This window comes from Schistocerca cancellata, chromosome 2, assembly GCF_023864275.1.
Source record: "Schistocerca cancellata isolate TAMUIC-IGC-003103 chromosome 2, iqSchCanc2.1, whole genome shotgun sequence".
Lineage (NCBI taxonomy): Eukaryota > Metazoa > Arthropoda > Insecta > Orthoptera > Acrididae > Schistocerca > Schistocerca cancellata.
This window is the reverse complement of record NC_064627.1, coordinates 798,399,250-798,421,485: the sequence shown is the minus strand read 5'-3', so window position 1 is coordinate 798,421,485 and position 22,236 is coordinate 798,399,250. Positions and strand designations below refer to the sequence as shown.

General features: G+C 36.4%; 1 protein-coding gene across 2 annotated transcripts in view; it reads left to right on the top strand.

Annotated features, from left to right (window-relative positions):
* LOC126162652 (probable multidrug resistance-associated protein lethal(2)03659) overlaps positions 1-22,236 on the top strand; it is a 481,199-nt gene that overhangs the window by 124,882 nt on the left and 334,081 nt on the right. The window contains exons 4-6 of one of the 2 annotated variants that reach the window (XM_049919289.1): positions 2,697-2,831; positions 3,628-3,832; positions 8,445-8,667. In XM_049919289.1, coding sequence (XP_049775246.1) covers positions 2,697-2,831; positions 3,628-3,832; positions 8,445-8,667 — 563 coding nt within the window. Of the gene's footprint in view, positions 1-2,696; positions 2,832-3,627; positions 3,833-8,444; positions 8,668-22,236 lie in introns of those variants that run through there. The other variant, XM_049919290.1, reaches the window with a different exon arrangement.

The following is a 22,236-nucleotide window of genomic DNA, read 5'->3' as shown; positions in this document are numbered from 1 at the left end:
GCAGCAGACGGTTAGTGCAGATCTGGACTATAAAAAAGTGTGTGTCAGTCTGGTTCCTCAAATTTTGTCAGACAAACATGGAACCAAATCGATGGTGGTAAACTTTTGAATCATATTGTCACTGGTGATGAGACTTGGATATAACATTTCACATGATAAGCAAAGTGCCAATCAGTGGAATGGCATCATTCAATATCCCCAATGAAACCAGAAAAAGCAAAACTAATTTTGAGCATCAGAAAGAATGTGACAATGGTGTTTTAGGATTGTAAGGGTTCCTGCTCAATGACTACATGCTGAAATGTGAGACTATAAATGCATTTGCCTACTTCAGACATTTCAATGACTTTGCCACACCATTAAGAATAAGTGGCAAGGAATGCTAACCAGTGGAGTCATTATCCTTCATGATAATGCATGTCTGCATGCAGCAGGAGTGCCACAGGACTTGTTTCAGTTGTTTCAGTGGGAAATGTTTCAACATCTGTCATACAGTCCAGACTTAGCCCCAAGTGATTATCACTTGTTCCCCAATCTGAAAGATTTTTTGAATGGACAATATTATGGAAGTGATGATGAACTTCCAGAAGCTGTTAACTAGTGGTTCAACAACTCGGCAACACCTGAGTATACAGATGGCATAGAAAAGATGGTAAAAGTTATAAGTGCCTAAATTTGAATGACGACTATGTAGAAAATTAGCTCGGGTAGCAAATTGTTTGTAAAATACAGTCTCATTTCAACATATCAAACAAAAATTATTTACTTTATGAATAACTCTCATAGTAGCCTCACACTTTTTGCGGAGAATCCTGTTATCTATAATGGAGTACCATCTGAAAAAGTTTCACAAATATCTATTTGGATCTTGATAATACTTCAAAATGCTGCAAAGATTGGCAGCATATTTTAAATGTTTAAAAATGTAAGATAATGCACTTCACAAAGTGCAAGAACATAGTATCTTCTGGAATCAGTCACATCATACAAATACTTGGGTGTTGTGATTTGTGGGGATCTGAAGTGGAATGATCACTTGGGCTTAATTGTAGATAAAGCAGGTGGTAGACTTTGGTTCACTGATGGGATACTGGAAAATGTAGTCAACTTACAAATACTTATATGGTCTAGCCTGGAAAATTGTTTAAGTGTGGGATCGATACCAAGTAATGTTAATAGATGATATTTAATGTATACATAGAAGGGCAGAATAGATTGTCACATCCTAGTTTGACTCACAGGAGGGCATCGCTGAAATTCTGAAAATGCTACACTGTCACACTTGAAGATAGACATCAACTATTCCACAAAAGTGTACACAAGTTTCAAGAACCATTATTAATTGAGGAAACTAGGAATGTACTGTAGACCCCCCCCCCCCCCCACCCAAGTGTCTCATAGAGCAGCCACAGAGACGAGATTAAACTGATCACAGCCCACACAGAGGCATTTAAGTAGTCATGTGTTCTGTCTTCCAGATTCAAATGGAATGGAAAGAAACCCTAAAATGTGATACAATGGGAAATACCTTTTGCCAATGGGAAATACCTTTGCCAAGCACCTCAGTGGTTTTGAAGACGTAGGTATAGATGACGTGGAAAGTTCTTCAGATTAGTTTCTAGAAAGGAGTGTTACCTTAACAGTATGCCAAACAGTAGAATTGTTTCAGCCAATGAGTGCTGTTTGAATATTGTTGTAATTCATATATTTAGTGTTAACCATGTGATGCTTCTTCTTTGAGGAACATTGCATCCGTTATACTTTTCCAAAAGTTGGGAGACCAAATTGCATCAAATAGTCACTGTAAATTGCTGTTATGCTCATACTGTCATCCTGTTCACTTTCTTTTTAAACACCAAACTTAACTGCTTTTCTCAGATTTTGTTTATTGTAATTGCTGCCCCGTGTACATGCTTGTAAGTAGATCTGGATGGATGGCAGTGTCGAAGTTCATTCATTAAGAGACATTGCCAAAACTGTCTGTATCTTGAGGCGAAAATACATATTTTGCATTAGAAATATCACAAGACAAGGAACCAATAACTATCCATTATTCAGTGCAAGATTAATGCAGTTTGTGGAAAACTAATAGGTGCTGCTCAATTTTTATTTTGGATGCCTAAACACTTGTAATGCTAATCACATATTCTACAAGGGACAGCAAATTTGATAAATATCTTTTGATTGGTGATGTAGCTGTATTTTACTTTAACATATGAAAAAAAAATGTTTTGGATGGCATAAAGACATGGGATGATTAACTATTTCATTCCTCATCATTGCAAAAATATCATCAGTAAATGTTAATTACGTTGTAAGTTAGGAGATTCAGAATGCCTGAAATCTTTTGAGATTTGGGTGGTGAAGGGCTATTAATGCATATATTTCTAAGTGAAATAAGTCTTGTTCATTATTAAGTCAATTACAGGTGTAAGAAAATGGATGTGGCATCAGCAGTAAATTAAACTGTTGAAGAAGTATTATTCTCACCTGTCTGTTTTGTTTGTTACTAATAGCTTTTCTTTGTTTATCATTCCTTCCTTTTTTTCAACCCATGATTTTTTATTTGTTCTGTTTCCTCATGACTTTTTTAGCTGCTTTGCATCTCTGATAGGCTTAATTTGCATTATAATGTTTCATTTTTCCATTTATAATTTTCATTTTTTTTATTAAAAGTAGGTTCAAATATGTTACAGGTTGTGGAAACAAGAATGTAGAAGAGCAGTAAAGAATAAAAGAAGTCCAAGTTATTTTCGTGTTATACTTAGTGCCTATGGGTGGAAGTATATGATGTATGGATGTATTCTAGCTGTACTTGAGTTGTTTGTTCGGTTAGTATATACAATTTTTGGAATATCAAAAATTATTGTACTAAGAATATGAAGACCTATGATCATTGTTATTAGCATACTTGTTACAAGATTCATACAATGTGCCCTGCTTTAGATGGTGAATTTTAGTATACAATTGAGTGTTAAACTAAAACTATAAAATATTTAAGCAAAAGAAAAAATTTCTTCACCATTAAATGGCCACATGGAGGGTTTTCTGGTCTGTGCTACTACATGGACTTGGATTCTGTTGCAGTTCCAACACAGAAATTTGACGATTATCTTTTCCATGTATACAAAAATGTAATGTTTGGCAAAATTTTAAAAACTCCATTCTTTTTCTCTTCTGTTATTTATAAAGCACCTTTTAATTATACAACAAAATATAGTGACTTGTACTTGCAGCATCAATGACTAAGGAAGAGATTCACAAGATTATACAAGATAAAATACTGGTATCATACCCTTATTGACATTTACAACCTAAAACATTCCTTCCATATTCAAATGCTTGAACCATCTAACTTTCAGAGATTTTCATTCACTTATTTTCCCCTTTTGTTTGTAATTATAGAAATAATCTTAAATACTGAATACTTCAAGTTTATTGAGAACATACAGGCCAATGCTTCCAAATGCTCAGCCTTAATTTCCAGTGATATAGTATGAAACAATAACTTTCTGTCATGTTCTAGAGAAGTTAAGGTTACACATTTGAATTTTTTTGTATATTTCTAAAGAAATCAATCTGCTTAGTACTGAGAATGTCTCTGATAACCTTTGGTGACGTGTGAAGGGTGGCACAGCCACTCCTTCTTGGTTTTCTGTTACAGTATTTCTCACCAGGAAGTACCATGCCAATACTGGAAGCATATCTGTATGCTACTGCAGTAATATTGTGTTCTTTGATAACTGCCACTGTCACACATCCATTTGCAATGGCTATGTATCACTTAGGCCTCAAGATGAGGGTTGCCAGTTGTTCACTTCTTTACAGGAAAGTATGTCACATTGTAAATAGACAATATGTTTCACAGCACACTTGTTGTACGGATTAACATAGTATAGTGTTCTCATAACTTTTTTGTTGATGGTTCTGGAAAATCAATGCCCAAGTGGAAAACAGATGTGTATTAATTGCAAGTTTTAAGGTCTATAACAGGTAGGAAGTATCAAATAAGGAAGGCTGCATAAGAGTGTGGAGAGGAGTGGCACAGCATAGCTATATGATAGTGTAGGAAGAGCACCCAGAGGAAGATGAAGGTGATGATAATTTTTCACGCAGTAATGAGACTTGCTGGTTACATAGCATGGAGCCAGTTTTTTTTTTTTTTTTAAAAATGACCAGTCAGAGAACAAAAGAGGAAAATAAAAGAATAAAAGATAGCATTCTGTGACTTTCCAAATTAGAAAAAAGAATTTTTTAAGTGGAAAAAATAACTTAAATTTTGTATTTTTGTCTTAAATTTGTAAGTTAAAGGAAACCCATAAGTGTGCGGGAGTCAACTAAATTTCAACACACTAAAAGTGAACTTTAATGCAAAACATCTGCCAGGTCTCCAGTACTAACAAACTTTTTAGCCGACTGTGTATTTGGATCTATTATTTCTATCAGATCTATCTCAGAACAAAAGGCATCCTACTAAATATATTTTTCATACCACACTGAGCAGCACCTATTAGTTTTCCACAAAGTGCATTAGTCTTGTCGCTGAATAATGGATAGTTATAGGTTCTTGTCTTGTGATATTTCTAATGCTTCATTCATACTTTCCTTATTCTCCCAGTTTGGTACCTTTAGTATCACTAATGTTTTACATATATTATGTTTTGTAGACTGGTTCATTTATACCTGTAATTTATGCTGCTGTCCTATGTATGTTTGGTATTTTTGTTCTCTTTCTTCTTCTCAGCTGGCATTTTCTCACAATTCTTCTACACATGTATAAAATGTTTCCTGTCAGCATACACCCCCCATCAGCCTTTGCAACTGGTTTTGTCCTCCTACCATCCTGTTCCCCTCTCCTTCCTCTTTCACACTGTGTAACTTTCTACCACAGTGCCCTTCCTCATTATTCCTATTATCTCTGCCAAAACTAGAATAATGGTTTAAGACTGCAGCAGTGATCCCTATTTGTGTGTATAAAATATTTAGTCTTTATGTCTTCATTTGTCATATAGTATATGTGCTATCTTCCCAGATTCTGAACTACTTTCCTCTTTTCACTGTACCACTTTGTTCTCTCCTCTTTGTTTAGCAGTTAAATTTCTTGTGCACTCTTAATGTGGACACCCTTGCTTTTACTATCACCAAAAATTAATTTGACTTTGCTATATGCTGAATCTGTCCTGCAGTAGCTTCACTGCACTTTCAGTTTATTTAATTCCTAAGTGGCTTATATTGCTGCAATTCTTTCTTATCCTCATCATATTTGTATTTCATTCTTTCATCAATCAATTGAAATGTTTCTTCTGATATCCAAAGTTTTTACTTATATATCTGACAAACTTCTATGATTGCCTTTTTCAGGGATGTTCATTCCTCTTCAGCTTAATTGCATGCTGTGGTATTTTGCTGTATCTACAGCGCCTGAGACTTTCAGATGCACCTGATCATTCTTCACTAATTCAGTATCCCACATCTTTAGACATTGGTTGTTTGTAATGATTCTCTTAAACTGCAATGCCACTAAATTGTGATGTAAGTCAATATCTGCTCCTAGGTATGCCTTACAATGGGATATCTGACTTCCAAAACTCTGTCTTACTATTATATAATTCTTGAACAGTGTACCTGGTGTTATTAGCTGAAATTAACAGCAGTTCTCAAGGAGATTCTCTCCCTTCTCTCTCTTATCACCTAGCTTGTGTTCTCCCATGACTTTGCCTTCTGTTCCTTTCCCTATTATACTGTTCCAGTACCCCATGATTATTAGGTTTTCATATCACTTTACACTCTGAGTTATCTGTTCAATGTCCTCATATCTCTCCATCTGTTCATTTTATGCTTGCGACATTAACCTTTATACATAAGCTATTGTTGTTGGATTTGCTTTGCTGTTTATTCTGATGTGTGTGACCCTGTTACTGAACAGTTCACAGTAGCTCACTCTTGGCCCTAATTTCTCATTCAAAATAAATCCTAGTCCCATTATACAATTTTCTATTGCTGTTGATATTGTCTTATTTTCATTTGTCTATAAGTCCTTATCTTCTTTCTGTTTTACTCCATTGGCCTCTACTGTGTCTACATAGTGAGTAGCTTGAAGAATTCTCATGCAGCATGACATGATGGTCTTAGTATGGATGCTCTTGAGAAATGTATTCATAAAATTTCATCATCTTTATCATCAACTTCCACATGGGGACAGTCTATTTCCAGATGAGTTGATAAGTGCTCAAATTGTGCCTATTTTTAAAAAAGGAAACAGAAATCTAGTAGAAAACTTTCAACAGATATCTGTTCTTTCAATAATATCCAAAATCTTTGAGAAAATAATATACATAAGACACTGGAACTTCCTGGTAAGCGAAAAAGTGATTTCAAATGGACAGCATGGGCTTGTAAAGGGATCAGCCATCATTACAGGAGCATCCAGCTTAGTTGAAGACATCACTCAAGCAATAGACAATAAAGAACATATGTGTGGCATCTATCTAGACTTACAAAAAGCATTTGACTATGTTGAAATGACCATATTGCTGGACAAACTGTGGAAGGAACTATGGCATTAGAGACCCAGCCCGTAATCTGATTAGATTCTATTTGACAAATGGGAAGCAGTTTGTGTCTATTAGCTCTACAGAGGGAGCATACAAATCAAACACTATTGACATTAATTTTGATATTCCACAGGAGTCAAAATTAGGACCACTTCTTTTTATTATTTATGTTAATGATATTCAGTCTATAACAAACTCTGCTATAGCTATCTTATATGCAGATGATACCACATTAATATGTCATAATCCTAGCTATTCACAACTTGAAGTGGAATCCAGTATTGCAGCAGGAAAAATTATGCAGTATTTTAATGGAAATAAACTAAAATTAAATACAAATAAATCAGTCTGTAATGAATTTGATCCTGGGAGGCGAAAAACTCATGAAAGCCAAATTTTAATGGGTGAAGAATACATTAAAAAGGAATACTTGACCAAGTTTCTTGGCCTGACACTTGATGCAGAGTTAAATTGGTCTGATTATGTAAATGATATCTGCAAAAACCTATCTTCTACCATATATGCCCTAAAAAAACTGACACCTTTTTTAACATTACCCTCTGAAGCAAATGTATTGCACACTATTTGAATTCCATCTAAGCAATGGGATAGAGATATGGGGTTCTAGCATTAAAGGTAATAAGAAAAGAGTACTTATGCTACAGAAGAAGGCACTTAGAATTATGGGAAAGAAATGTGCCAGGGAATCCTGCAGAAATTTGTTTAAAAAATTTGAAATACTAGCTGTTTATGACCTGCATGTACTTAAGATTATCATTATGTCATTAAACAGTAACAAAACAAATAATGAAGAAATACACTACCACAACACTAGAGGTAGAGAGAGAACTCACAATATCTCTCATAAAACCACACTTTATGAGAAAAGCCCTCACTTTTCAGGTATAACATCCCTGAGTTGCTTCGACCCTAATATCTCCAAATTCTCCTATACAGAACTAAGAAATAAAATAAAATTATGGCTCCTAAACAATCCTGTGTGTTCTGTAGATGAGTTTCTAGATTTAGTACACTTGTATGATGGAAGACCCTTTTTCTAAAAATATATGAATCTCAGATCTTAGACTGTGTCACAAACTAAATATATGAATCTCAGATCTGAAGACTGTGCACAAACTGTAAATTTCTTAATTTATGTATTGCAATAGCAAACTATGTAGTCCATATATGTAACATTGTTCTCTTGACTAAATTTATAAAAAAAATGTGTAGATAACAATACCAGGCACATAATATGTAGTTATAGTATGTAAGGCTCTGATTAACCCAGAAGACTGGAACAAATTTTTTTTTTGAGATCAGTTGATGTTGGATCAAAATAAGTGAATAAATATTGAGCCTTTCCATTTTCCATTCCAGATTTTTCTAGTTACATTCAGATTGCTGGCATTCCATGCTCTGACTTGTAGAACATTACTGTTTCTTTGGTTTTTCAAACTTTTTCTCATGGACTCATCTCCCTTGACAGTCCCCTCCATGGATCAGAATGGGAGACTAATCCAGAATCTTCAGGCAATGAAGAGGTCATTATGACACTTTTTAATTACAGACATATTTCCTGTGGGTACACATCATGTGTGTTTAATGCAGTGGTTTCCATTTCCTTCTCTGTTATCATGTCATTGATCATTGTTGATTCTTCCACCCTTTGGGGCAGTTTCTGACATGTGCTACAATGTAACTACCTGTATATGCATTCTATCTTCTGATATTTGGAACTGAAATTGTTCTGCTTGAGAGTATGGCTGAAATTAAATAAATAAATATAAATGAAAGTAACAATTTTGTGCAAAAACATTTAACTTAATGTATGTTGCAGCTGCCATTGCACAATTTCTTACAATTATTGTTTTATTTGCTATTTTGTAGGCACTGAAGCTTAATGAGAATGCTCTATCAGGTACTGCTACTGGACAGGTGGTAAATCTTATGGCTAATGATGTCCAGAGGTTTGATATGATATTCATACTTGGACATTTCTTGTGGCTTGGACCCATAGAAGCAGCTATCATAACATACTTTATATGGACAAAAATCGGAGTAGCAGCATTTGGTGGAACTATTTGTGTGTTGCTGTTTATTCCTTTACAAGGTTGGTAAGAAAATATAATCATTTTGTAATGTATGCTTAAGTCAGGTTCTGTAAGACAGCAGAGAAAAGAAATATGCAACATATGGCAACAACTTTACTTTCCTATGAGCAATGGCAGGTGAATGCTAAGATTAGTAACTTGAGCAACCGATCAGTGTGCTCATTGCACTGCTGTTAATGGTCCATTTGGATGCCCAAAAAGTTATATCTGTGTTCTTTTATTAATTTCTGCATTTTAATCTCTGCATCAGATATTTATGGTAAGAAAAATGAGGAAAGAAAATCACTCACCTTTTAATGTTCCTCAGCAGCGATTTCTGGTCCTGGGTAGTGGCTAGTCACATTACTAGACCTACCTTTTGTTTTACAAGCCTTTGGTAGCCAGGCACTTTCACTGAATCACCCCCTGATATTAAACATTGTGAGATCTGTACCTAAAATGAAGAGCTAAAAGTTCAAAATGGTAGTTCACCAATCTTTATTTGCATCACTGAGATGCTGCCTGTGATGATCAGGTCTTATACAGTCTCCAATAATGTTTACACTCAGGTAGCTGGTATGGACATATAGGGGGCTTAGTAGTTGCTATATCTTTCAGAAATGGGATTGAATACTGTATTTATGAAGTGTTCTGAGATTTCTTCATTCTTAATTGAGCAACTTTGTCACAAAACAATTCTTAATAATCAGCAATGTTTTGCAGCTGAACTGAAACCACATATTTTAATGGACACTGCTCATACTGGTGAAGTATGCCCACTAAGCCTTAATTAAACACAATATAGAAAAGCACAAATGGGTCCCGAGGCTGAACTCCCTATGTAATTGATGCCAGTCTCATACTGAACTTAGGCTGAAGTAAAACTAAATGAAGACTAAGAGTAGACTGATTGAAATAGGGCGAGCATTGGCATTATACAGATTCACTCCATAATATTAATGAACTTCGGTAATTTAGAATAGTTTATAAATTCTGTAGATTAGAAAGTCCATTTTTATTGACTATTGAGTATGTCATTACGATTGTTTGTATTTTATTTCTCATTAGTACCACTGTTAAAATACACAGTATTAGTTTAGGCTTATGCAGTGGGAATCCTGGAATTATGACTATGAGATCTATTTTGTATGTTAAAATTAATTATTGAAAATTTAGCAATTTTTAATGAGGGTCTGTTGCTCATCAATATGGGTGTCACAGGACAGAAAAATTAGTCAATTAGTATATCAGCATATCCTGGAAATTTATGGTGGTTTGGCTATAACTGGCACTGAAAGTTTGGACCATATGAACTCTTTAATAATGGTCTTTCCTTCCAAATTTACATATTAGTGCATAAGATTTTCATTATGATTAGAAGTACAAACTTATGATTTCCATCATTTCTGACAGAAATAATTACCTCATTGCAACTAGAACAAAAGACTGAATGATCTGAATAGTTAAGTTTCGTGGATAGTGAGGGGGGGGGGGGGGGGGGGTTGGCTGCAGAATTTGTTTCTATGATTTTCTCAATATTTATAACGTGCGTAATGTAGGAATTTAAACAGCAGAATTTTGAAAAGAAAATTAGCAAAAATTTTATATGGACCTTAATATTTAATATAGGTGTGTATGCAGAGTAGGATGATGGGAGCCAGCCTCATTCATCACAAGCTCTACTAGTGTCTTGGCATCATTCTGTAATTTTGGGTTAATGACAAGTTTGAAAAGATGGATGCAACACTACGTTAGTTAGCTTGACACTTTCCCACATCTATTGACACATGTATTATTACAATGATCAGCTCATCCTGGATAATCCATAGAGTTCATTCATCACAGGTTAGCATTCACATTCACCTTCAAAATAGTTCACAGTGGTAACATATTTCCAGTGCTCTTCCTTTTACAATCCTGATGGAAAACACACATTAGATAGGCCCATTTAAATATTCACTGCACATAAAAATTGCCCACAGAGATGTTGATGAAATGAATGCATACCACATCCTGACTTTCATTGACTGAAAGACTGTCAATTACATGGAAATGACCAATTTTATTAGTAATTGTAAGTCAGAGATCTTGACTTTGTGAATAACCACTACAGACTGCTGTGAAGTAGTTTACGAAGATATTAACTCATAACTCATGTGACTCCGTGATGTTACTGAACTAAATTATTTCTTCAGACCTGAAGTTTGACACTTTGATATTTGTATGATGATAAATAAATGAGAACAGACTGGGCCATTGTGCAGCATTACTCCTTTTAGGAAAGCATATTAATCATTATTAACATTTCTTATTATGTTTTATTTTATAGACTCTAATTAGTGGACATAGGAATTATAATGAACCAAGAAGTAATCTAGTCTCAATTCTAAATGAATAAAGGAGAAATTGATGAAATTTCCTAAACTGAATAATTAACAAACTAACATATTTCCCTACTGCAAATGGGCATTTTTTAATCAGAAAAATTAGGGCTACAAAGCTAGGTATGCTTAACTGAATTTTGTAAATAATCACCATTTAAAAATGGAACCTTCTGGAAGATGAAAACTTTAATTGCAAATTACATTTGTAACAAAACTTTTTTGGAAAAACTAAAATGTTCACTGAGATATTATGTTACATTGAGGGTTACTTATTAGCTGGTAGGAGATATCTAAAGGAAGTTCTGAGTTATCTCCACTACAAATGAACATGTTTGTCATAGAGCACAGCAAATAATTTAGTAAACATCCAAATACTTGCATGGAGCATTTTATACACTCAACACACACTGAAGAAGCCATGAATATGTCTCAAAGAAGTTTGTACACAGTCATTTCACTGGAGTTGGTCAATTAGTCTCCCTTGGAAAGCTGTAAAGGCTACAGTGTGGACTGATTGCACATTGTGCCTTATCTGACTTATATCTGCCCTAAGGACTTTGGGGGAGGTAACCAACTCATGCCGGGGACAGGCCGCCTAGGTGGATGGATGGCAGAGGTAGAAACAGCTGAAGCAGTAGTGAGCACTTGGGGCTCGCAGATAGGCAAGGCCGTTGGAGTTTCAGAGAGCGAGACCATCTCACACCTCCTTTACTGTGTACCTGATAGCCAAGTGCGCCAGAAATCTCTGGAAATTTGCATTTTATTTGTCTGCCAGTGCATGTGAATAGTGGTGTAGCAGGTGGCAGGACAGGGGTGTCTGTGTCTCCCGATAAGGGCATGGCCACAGGGGCATGTGGTGCACATGTCAGCACAGATGATTTGCATGGTAGTTCATCTTGGGGAGGAGCAATGAAGGCAGGCTTAAATCTTTCTGTTGATACTGTCTCAATGCCTCCTTCCTTGTGAATGATTCAAGTGTTAGGTCCCCTCAACAGCACCAGAGTATGGCAAGTGAGAGGTAGCCAGATTGCATCATCACACAACCATATATGCATTGATGTGTGTAGTTCTTTGAAGATGAACTGATTATGTTGACCATGACATTGTGGGGTGCATGAACATATACAACTAATGAATTGCTCCAATTTTTTAAGAAAGTTCAGCTGGTCCACAAGAATCTGTATAGGTGAAGGTGCAATGAAGTCACCCAGCACACACAGTTGTTCACTGAAGACTACTTGTGCTGGAGAGCAGAACAAATCCTCTTTTAATGCTCAGAGGTCAAGCAATGCCCAGGGCAGAGCATCAGTCCATGACTCTTTGTGGCACAGGATGGTAGATTTGAGTGACTGATGCGAGTGTTCAACCATGCCATCGCTAGCAGAATGATAGCCTGTGATCCAAAGGAGACGAGTATCACACGAGTTGAATAGGTGGTTGAATAGCAATGCTTCAGAGTGACAGTTTCATTCAATTGTGATGATGAGAGGAATGCCATGGCGAGAAAACCGTATGTTGATGAATGCTGTGGCAACAGATTCAGAGTGATGTCAGTGAGAGATGTGGCCTCGGGCCACCTGGTTTAGTGATCAATGATGGTTAGAAGATAACATGGGTCGATAATGCATGGTTAGGGTGAGACAGATCTAAGGGGATCTTGGAAAAGTGTGCCGATGGTAGAGGGAAGTCCTGAGTGGTGGCATGAACAAGCCATGAGATTTTGTTTCATTGGCATGCAAGACAAGTATGGGGCCATGTACAATTGTCATTTTTGATGCCATGTACAATTGCCCTTTTTGACACCATGTACGATTGTCCTTTTTGACCCCAGGCCAGATGACCTTGCTTGTCACCAGTTTGACTTTTGCCTTCATACCAGGATGTGACATGTGGATTGCATTGAAGACCTCTGGAAGGTGATTTTGCAGGATGATTTAGCTGGTTGCCACCACTGTCACACCACATTTCACATGAGAATCAGTCCACTGGTACACACACCAGATGATGTGAGGCAGAGTTTGCATTGTGGATGTACTGTTGAATGAAGGTGTCTGTACGCTGGCTATCTGTAGTCTTTGTCCAGTTCACTTTAGTAATACTTGCCACAGACTGCGAGAGGGTGTCAGTGACACTATTATCTTTGCGTTTGATGTGGTGAGTGTCAGTTGTGAATTGAGCCACAAAGTCTGCATGCCTTGTTTGACATGGTGAGGCATGTCCTGTTGGAATGGACGTGAAAGACCAATAATCAGTAAACACTGCAAATTGTTGACCTTCTGGTAAAGGCCAGAAGTGTTTGATGGTAAGATATATGGCCAGCATTTCCTCTCTATGGCATTCCATTTTGTTTCTGCTTCTTTCATACACTTGGAGAAGAATGCTAAGGATCGTCATGAACCATGTCCTTGTTGTTGTAAGGCTCCCCTCACTGCTGCTTGACTGGCGCTCAACTACAAACGGAAAATTCTGTCGTAGAGCACACCAAATAATTTATAAACTTGTAAGTAACACAGATACATATGCACTAATACATGTTGAAGAAGCCATGAATACATCTCAAAGAAGTCCATACACAGTCATTTCACTAGAGATGATTGAGTAGTCAATGTTGTGGTCATCACAAGCTCACTTCAAATGGTATCTCCACTTATTTGTGGGAACTATTAAACTATAGACATCTTTCCATCACAATTGTTTTCAGTTCATGTAATTAGCTTTTTGTCACCATATTTGGGGAATTGTGGTGTGAACAATTGGGCTTTATAACTCCCTGTGTCTAGCCAAGATGGCGCCAGGTAACAGTGTACAAATTGCCGATCCTGCAGTACCAATGAATTTTGACCGTAATAAGAGCAAAATGTGTTCAAAAAGAGCTATACAAGGCATTCTTTGTATTAACTGTAATTACTGGTACCACAAAAATGCGTCAAAGTTAACCTGAAATACTTTAACAGTGAAGATCAGTGGACATACCGCCAATGCATCATCCTAGCTACGGAATCCAAAGTAAACAATACTCTAAAAACACAGGAACACATAATTACGTCATTGAAACAAGAAATAATGGTCCTCATCCTCAAGCATGAAAACCTACTGGTGAAGTATCAAGAACTATTCGTGAAGTGTAATGAACTTGAACTGGCAGTAACCAATAAACCCATGAACAATGAACTCGTTATCTGCACCCCGAACGTAAATATCGGTAACAAAAACTGGCGTTTAACAGGATAGCATACTACAAGAAATAGTAAAGCTGTAAATCATGCTCAGAATGCAATGCTGAGCCCTAACAGAAATCGTGTGTTGTCTAGCGCCACATGTGATCGTAGCCCTGTATGATCTGCATGTAAAGGAACTGCCACGGAAAACGAAACTAATGTGGTGGTAGGCCTACGTGAAATGGATCCAAAAAGTGATTATAGAATTGTAACATCTGATAACCACCTGGTGCAAGTTGCTAGCAAGGTCAATTTACAGTCTAACTTTGCACAAGATCTTATGCAAAAATTAACCCAAAGAGAACAATCGGCCACACAATATATGAGTAATCTACCAGTGGACGTAATTCCTCAAGCACCAAAATATGTGCAGGACAAAAATGAAAGAAATTCCAGATCGTTACATAGCAAAAAAATCTAGGATGAAATGAAAGTGCTAATATTAAGTGACAGTCATGGAAGAGACTGCTCCAATACTGCAAGACAAACTAGGGCCTCATACCAGGTAAAAAGCATGGTAAAACCTGGCGCTCCACTAAAGGAGGTGGTAAAAAATGCAGAAAATTTGACAAGAAGCTTCAGTACACGTGATACTTTGATTGTAATGGGGGGTTCTAACGACAATGACAACTATGGGAGACAATAAGAAACCAAAAGTCAGAAACCATAAACAGATGCTTAAAAGCAATTTGATCAAGACAAACAAGACGGGAAATAAAAAGAACAATAGTGGCCATAAAGTGCAAACAACACTAGAAAAACGGGTCACGAAGTCACAGAGATGAAACACAAACCCACTGACCCCTCAGAAAGGTCAGGAACCTGAAAGGATCAATAATGTGATGGTGAATCTTATCCAGACAGCCCTCCAAAATGACAAAGTGATGCCTCAGCAGTATGATGTGCATGTGGATGGTTTTCAGGACCACCTGGAAGATGAGTCGGCTGCCAAGGACAACCAACAAAACCAGTACAACTGCTCAGAAGTCAACGTATCTGGAATACAGCGCAATTTAAACTAAAGGTCAGTGATTCAGCAAATATGACTTCGAGCCACCTGAGTAAACCACACTCAGACCTGAAAATCTATTATCACAATGTCCAATCCTTAAGCAACAAAACTGATGACTTAAGCATTTTGCTGACCAGTGAACTCAGTGAAATTTCAGTAGTATGCCTAGCAGATCACTGGCTCTGCACTGATGTAGTTAATCTCACTACCAAATTTCGAGTTGTGTGAACACTACTCCAGATAAAATGATGGACATGGTGGGGTTGCCATCTTCATAAAACAACACATTGAATATAGCCCACTTCCTACCCTAAAGGAAATAGGAACAGACAAGATCTTTAAATATGCAGCCATAAAGCTTACAGATCTAAATTTAATTGTAACTACAATTTACTGTCCCCCCCCCCCCCCCTCCAGTAGTATTAATGATTTTCTGTTACAAATGGACTTGTTCTATCCAAAATAAGTCAGTGGAAACAGGATGTAATTATATGTGGTGACTTTAATATGGCCTTGTTAATGAGCCCGCTAGAATAGCACCCACATCCAAGACAGCTCTAGATCAAATTTTTGCAAATAGAAATAAACTTAACCCAACGCTAGAAGTATACAATGCAGGATTCAGCGACCACCAAGCTGTCATTCTTAAGGTCGATGTTAACAAGACACCTCAAACCCAGTCCCACCTAAAACTCTATGAAAGTTTTTCACTCAAGATTACTTGACCAAGCTAAATGCAATGCCCTCCTTAGTAAAGGAAAGTGGACAGAGATGTACACAGCCAGTGATGTCAACATGAAATTCAACACATTTCTTGACACAATGATCCACCACTTTGGAGAGGCTTTTCCACAAAAACCAGTAAGAATAAATAATAATAAGGGAAACAAGACTTGGATTGCACCAGCTGTAAAAATCTCTTGCAAACATAAAAGAATACTCCACATGTTATGTAAACAAAGTAGTGACTCCCCCTAACTAACAGAATACTATAAAAACTACACATGTATCCTAAGAAGAGTGATAAGACAGGCAAATGGATGCAAAATGATGAGTATATTGACAAATCCAGCAATAAAGTAAAAGCAATGTGGAATATTATAAGAAGGGAAGGAGGAGAAATCATAGCTACACACACGAACATAGAAATCAAACTCAACAATGAATCTATATCTAATACCAAAGTTGTGGTGAACTATTTAAACAAATTCTTTACGAGCATAGCTGAAAAATTGGTCAAAAATAATCCTAACACAAACTACCAACCAGCAAACCAAAAATATCATACATGTGCAGAGTCAATTTTCATTACCAAAGTCACTGAGGCGACCAAAGTGGCTGAGCGGTTCTAGGCGCTTCAGTCTGGAATCGCGCGACCACTGCGGTCGCAGGTTCGAATCCTGCCCCAGGCATGGATGTGTGTGTTGTCCTTAAGTTAGTTAGGTTTAAGTAGTTCTAAGTTCTAGGGGACTGATGACCTCAGCTGTTAAGTCCCATAGTGCTCAGAGCCAGCCAAAGTCACTGAAAATGATGTTGCAAAAGCCCTCAGAGAGTTAAAAAATTCATATTCAGCTGGAATTTATGGTATCACAGCAACTGTCATCAAAAATCGTGTACACACAATTGCTGAACCATTAACTGATTTCTGTGACTGTTTTTTGCAGGCAGGTACTTTCCCTGAAGCTCTGACATTTCCAAAGTAATTCCTGTCTTAAAAAAAAGCCGATAATAAAGATATGAATAACTACAGGCCTATTTCAATCTCATCCTGCTTTTCTAAAGTTTTTGAAAGTGCAGTGTATGATTGCATAAATATGCTATTAGATCTGTTAAATAAAAAACAGCCCATAACAGGCATATTTCAGGATCTGTCAAAGGCTTTTGAAACTGTTGACCACAAAATATTGCTAGAAAAAAAAATAGAACACTATGGTATCAGAGGAATCGCAAACAATTGAATTGCTTTATTCCTAACCAATTGGATTCAGAGAGTCAGCATGAAATACAATAATAGACAAACCAACTCAACAATTGAAATCCTATTGAGTAATAAAACTATAAAGCAAAGTGTACCACAGGGCTCAGTATGGGGACCTTTACTTTTCCTCCTGTATATTAATGACTTGAGCCTGAATGTAGATGTACACAAAACAATAATATTTGCTGATGACACAACTGTACTCCTCAAAGGGGAGAATACAGAGGCTGTGCAAAAAGCTGTGAACTTGGCCACTGAACAACTCAGCAACTGGGCTAAAATCAACAGATTAACTGTCAACACCAAAAAAACAGCTTCCAAGAACTTTCACACAATGCAAAATGCAATTTCCTCTCAGCCGCTTGTCACTGTAAATAATCAGCCAACAGATACTGACACTGTTTTCAAATTCCTGGGTCTGTGGGTTCAAGATAACCTGAAATGGAATACACGTACAGGAAAGGTAAATGCCAGAATTAGGACTGGCTGTTGTGCATTGTGTGTACTAAAATCATGTGATAACCTGAAAACATTAACCAGCTTGTACTATGCTTACATACAACCCCACCTAAAATATGGTGTGATATTCTGGGGAAATTCTCCAACAGCCCTTAGCACATTCAAAATCCAGAAGAGATCAATGAGGATTATCACTGGGAGCAAACCCAGAGACTCCTGCAAACCCATCTTCAGAAAGTTGGAAATCCTTACACTGCCTTGCCTATACATTCTCGAGACTCTAAATATTTTCAGAAACCACATAGTGCCAACTGACTCCAGAGTCATAAAAAATAATTAAATACATGAACACAACACCAATAAAAACTCAAATCTGTATGTTTTACGTACAAACACTCGACTGTGTAAAAAGGGAGCTTTCCACATAGGCCTCCCACTGTTCAACAATCTTCCCACTAGTATTAAGTCCATAGAAGACAACATAAAATTGAACAAAGTCATGAAGTCATATTTGTTGTGTCACTGTTTTTACTCTATAAATGAATACCTAGAACAGTAATCTTGCTATTTATGTTAAATTGAAAACATTGAGCAATGGAGTGAAGCAAACTTAACTAATCTTTGCAATATAATAGATTAGGATACTATATGTTAATATTTAATATATGTTAACAACATTAACTGATACTTTCCGACATCTCTAACACAATGTGTACCATCAGATCACATGGAATAAATAAATAAATCAGAAAATAGTTTAGTTATGTAATAGTCATGCCTGTATTATTCATATAACAGGATCAAAAAAATAAACAAATTATATTACTGTTATGAATAGTATGAGAGCAAATGGATGGTCAACTTGCTCTGTTACACCTTTCCTATTGGGTTATGTACTTAAATACGGAAGAATATTTACAGTAATTGGATAATCCAATTCCAAAGAAACTTTAGTTATACTCCTACATATTACCATCAACATTTAAGTTAGATATTTTTAAATGAGTAACAACTATGTCATATAACATACAGAAAACTTCATATAATATACATAAATGTAAATGATGAAAGTCAAAAGTAAAGCTGCTTACAAAAAGTATAGTACAGTATTTCAAAAATACAAATTTGATAATATAGATTACAACTTTCTTGTATAGTTTTACAATTTTTAACTTTTTACAAATTGTTAGAATCTGGAACAACTTTATTCAGTCCAAATTTTTGTTTTTATAAAGAATAAATGAACTTGTACTTTTGCATATGTTACACGTACTGAACTGGGGAATTCTGGAAAAAGGTACTCTTTTTCCTTTCCTGATACTCAACCTCTATTCATCTACAGTGAGCATCCTCTCTACTACTTTATTGCTGTGTCCTTGCTTACTGAATGCCTGTATTAGTGGGCATATGAAAAAAAAAAAGTAAACATACATCAGCAATCAGTATCTCAAATTTATGATGTACCTGAGGAAACATTAAAGTACCTGCCTCAGACACACAAAATTATATTTTTCAAATCATTAGCATACTTCTAAAATTAAGTGGATGGAGGCTGTACTGGAAACCCAAGTGGTCTCTTAGTCAAAGAAAATTACATAATTTTCAACTTAAATTATTTCAAGACAATTTAATTTCTGTTGTTAATTTCTGTACTATTTTTTCACATTTTTTTTTCTTTTTAGCTGCAGTGATACAAACATTTTTTCCATATTCCCTTACTGTCTGAAATCGTTAGTACAACACACATTCCCATTATGTAGGAGGCAAGCGGTATACATATCTTATAAACAATTAAGTGATTTAAGATTTTATGCAGAACTTTCAATTTATTTTGTTGTACTCTTTCAATATTACCCACATTTTTATGAAAAAGCTAAGCTATTTTTAATCACTGTGCCCCATAACTTTCCTATCAGCTATTAAACTGTGGCATCAAACTGCATAGATGTTTTTACTGCAGCAAAAGTAATACTCTCTTATCTTATTTACTTGTTTACTTATAACTTGTTAACTGAGTAAGTGCATTCACAACACGTAACTATGGCAGAGACAGGGTCCCTTATTAGTGTCCTAACAGCCACTGCATCGCAGAACACTTTTCTTATTCTTCATCATCACTCCATGTACCCTATTGCTCTATTAACAATATTATGAAAAAGAAAGTTTCCACTCAGCATATAGCAGAGATACTGAGTAGCAGATAGGCACAACATAAAGACAGCCACAAATAAAGCTTTTGGCCAGTATGGCGTCTGTCAAAAATAGCCACCCCCCCCCCCCCCCACACACACACACATACACATACACACATATGCATGCATGCACGCACGCATCTCACACATACATGACTGCAGGCTCAGGTAACTGAAACCAAGCTCCATTAATGACTTAATTAATACTTGGTTGGTTCATATACCTCACTATTCCACTATATACCTCATTGCATCATTTACTTCTTTGTTATAGCTTGATCAAACACTAAATCCCTGCTTTATCTAATTCAAAATGACTGTGAAGAATGACACTAAACAGCAACAAATAATAATACTGACAAGACTTCAACTTTATTTTCATAACAAACAATGCACCAGTTAATTCAGCCATTACTTACTTTAAACAGCATGCTTGCCTTAATTCAAGCCTGAGTGTCTACAGTGTAATAAAACTTCCTCTTGATAAAAAATTACTATAGGCAATATAACTTACTTCACTTTACTTTCTTTACACTGGCCAGAAGGGTGGCACATTGTACTCAAAACACACTTTACTCTTAAATACTTACATCAAAGGGACTCAATTTAATAATTGAAATTTTTCCTTCTACTAATGCTGCACAAGTTTCTATTACTTTCACATACTTAAAGATTTCTTTTGTTTTCAAATGATAGTTTCTTCAGATAAATTTCTACATATTTTCACAGTCAGTCCATGTGTTAGAAAATGTGAAGATCATATTTCCAATTGTCTGGTTTTTGTTCAGTGTTTGAAGTCTCTGTGTCTCAGTCCCATGGATTTTCTCAGTGGTTTTGATGTTGCATCACTTTCTACCAGAGTTCCTCTTGAGATTTTTTGCAGTTAATTCGTGAAAATTGGGTGAAGAAACTACTAAGCTATGTTGCCTTGTGTTGATGTCAATGTACTTTTTATATAATGACAAATATATTGAACAAACAGACTGATTGGCTTTCTGGAGTCCATTATCCGCCATAGTTGCCAATTTGTTTACGGAAAATTTTGAGGATGCGGCACTGAAGATGGTGTTCTTACAACCATGATTATGGTATGGCCACATGGGAGGGATGCTCTGGATCATTTCCTAGATCATTTTAATTGTCTGCATCCCAATATTAAGTTCTCAATGGAAGTTAAAAAAGATGGAAATGTTCCATTTTTAGATGTCTTGGTCTACAGGAGGGATGATGGGACATTAGAACACAGTGATTATCATAAGCGCACACATACAGATTGATACCTTCATGCATAAAATTTTCATCCATCGTACCAATGCAAATGGGTCTTACTTACATTGGTAAAAAGGGCTTATGCGATCTCAGATGCAGATAGTTTGACACAAGAGCTGGATCATCTAACAGCGGTGTTCAAGCAGAATGGTTACACTGACTATCAGATTCATCATGCTCTAGAGATTGGACATTTTCAGGAACCAACAGAGGATGCAAGTTAAGTCAGTGGTGTTCCTACCTTTTTGGGAAGCATATTTTCAAAAGTAGAAGAATTTTAAAGAGATTTGCTATTAAAAGGGTATTCCATATGCCAGCTAAGACTAGACTGCTGTTTGGCTCAGTCAAGGATGATTTGGGTTTGAGGAAGCCCAGTTTCTACAAAATTCCCTGCCATTGTGGGAAAGCCTATATTGGGCAAACAATTCATTCAGTCCATGATCAATGCATGCAGCACCATGCATTAATTCAGCCAGAAAAATCTGTGGTTGTGGAATGATGACTTACTGAAGGACATAAAATCAAACAGTGGAAAATCCAGGATGGAATGTAACAATACCAGAGAAGGAAAAGTTGCTACTAACCATATAGCGGAGATGATGAGTCGCAATAGGCACAATAAAAAGATTCACACAATTAAAGCTTTCGGCCATTAAGGCCTTTGTCAGCAGTAGACACACATACACATACGCACACACACACACTCACATAAACGCAACTTGCACGCACATCTGCAGTCTCAGAGAGCTGAGACCACACTGCAGCTCTCTGAAGCTATTGAAGCTATTGAAATCCAGCTATCTGACAATGCTATAAATAGAGATAATGGGTATCCTTTAAGTAAGAGTTGGAAGCCTGTTTTGTGTGACATTAAAAAACAGTGGTCTTTGATTTGGTCATCAAAAGGTGTCAACAGTGTTTGATATCAATTTATCATTTCCGAAAGTTTTCACCACTAGAGGGCAGTTACATTTGTGCACATGAGATGGACCTACAGGTGGTGTATAAAGCAGCTGCCACTGCGGTTTGATTTCAGTTCCAGCAAGTTAGTGCAACAGTTTATTCAGCTGAAGATAG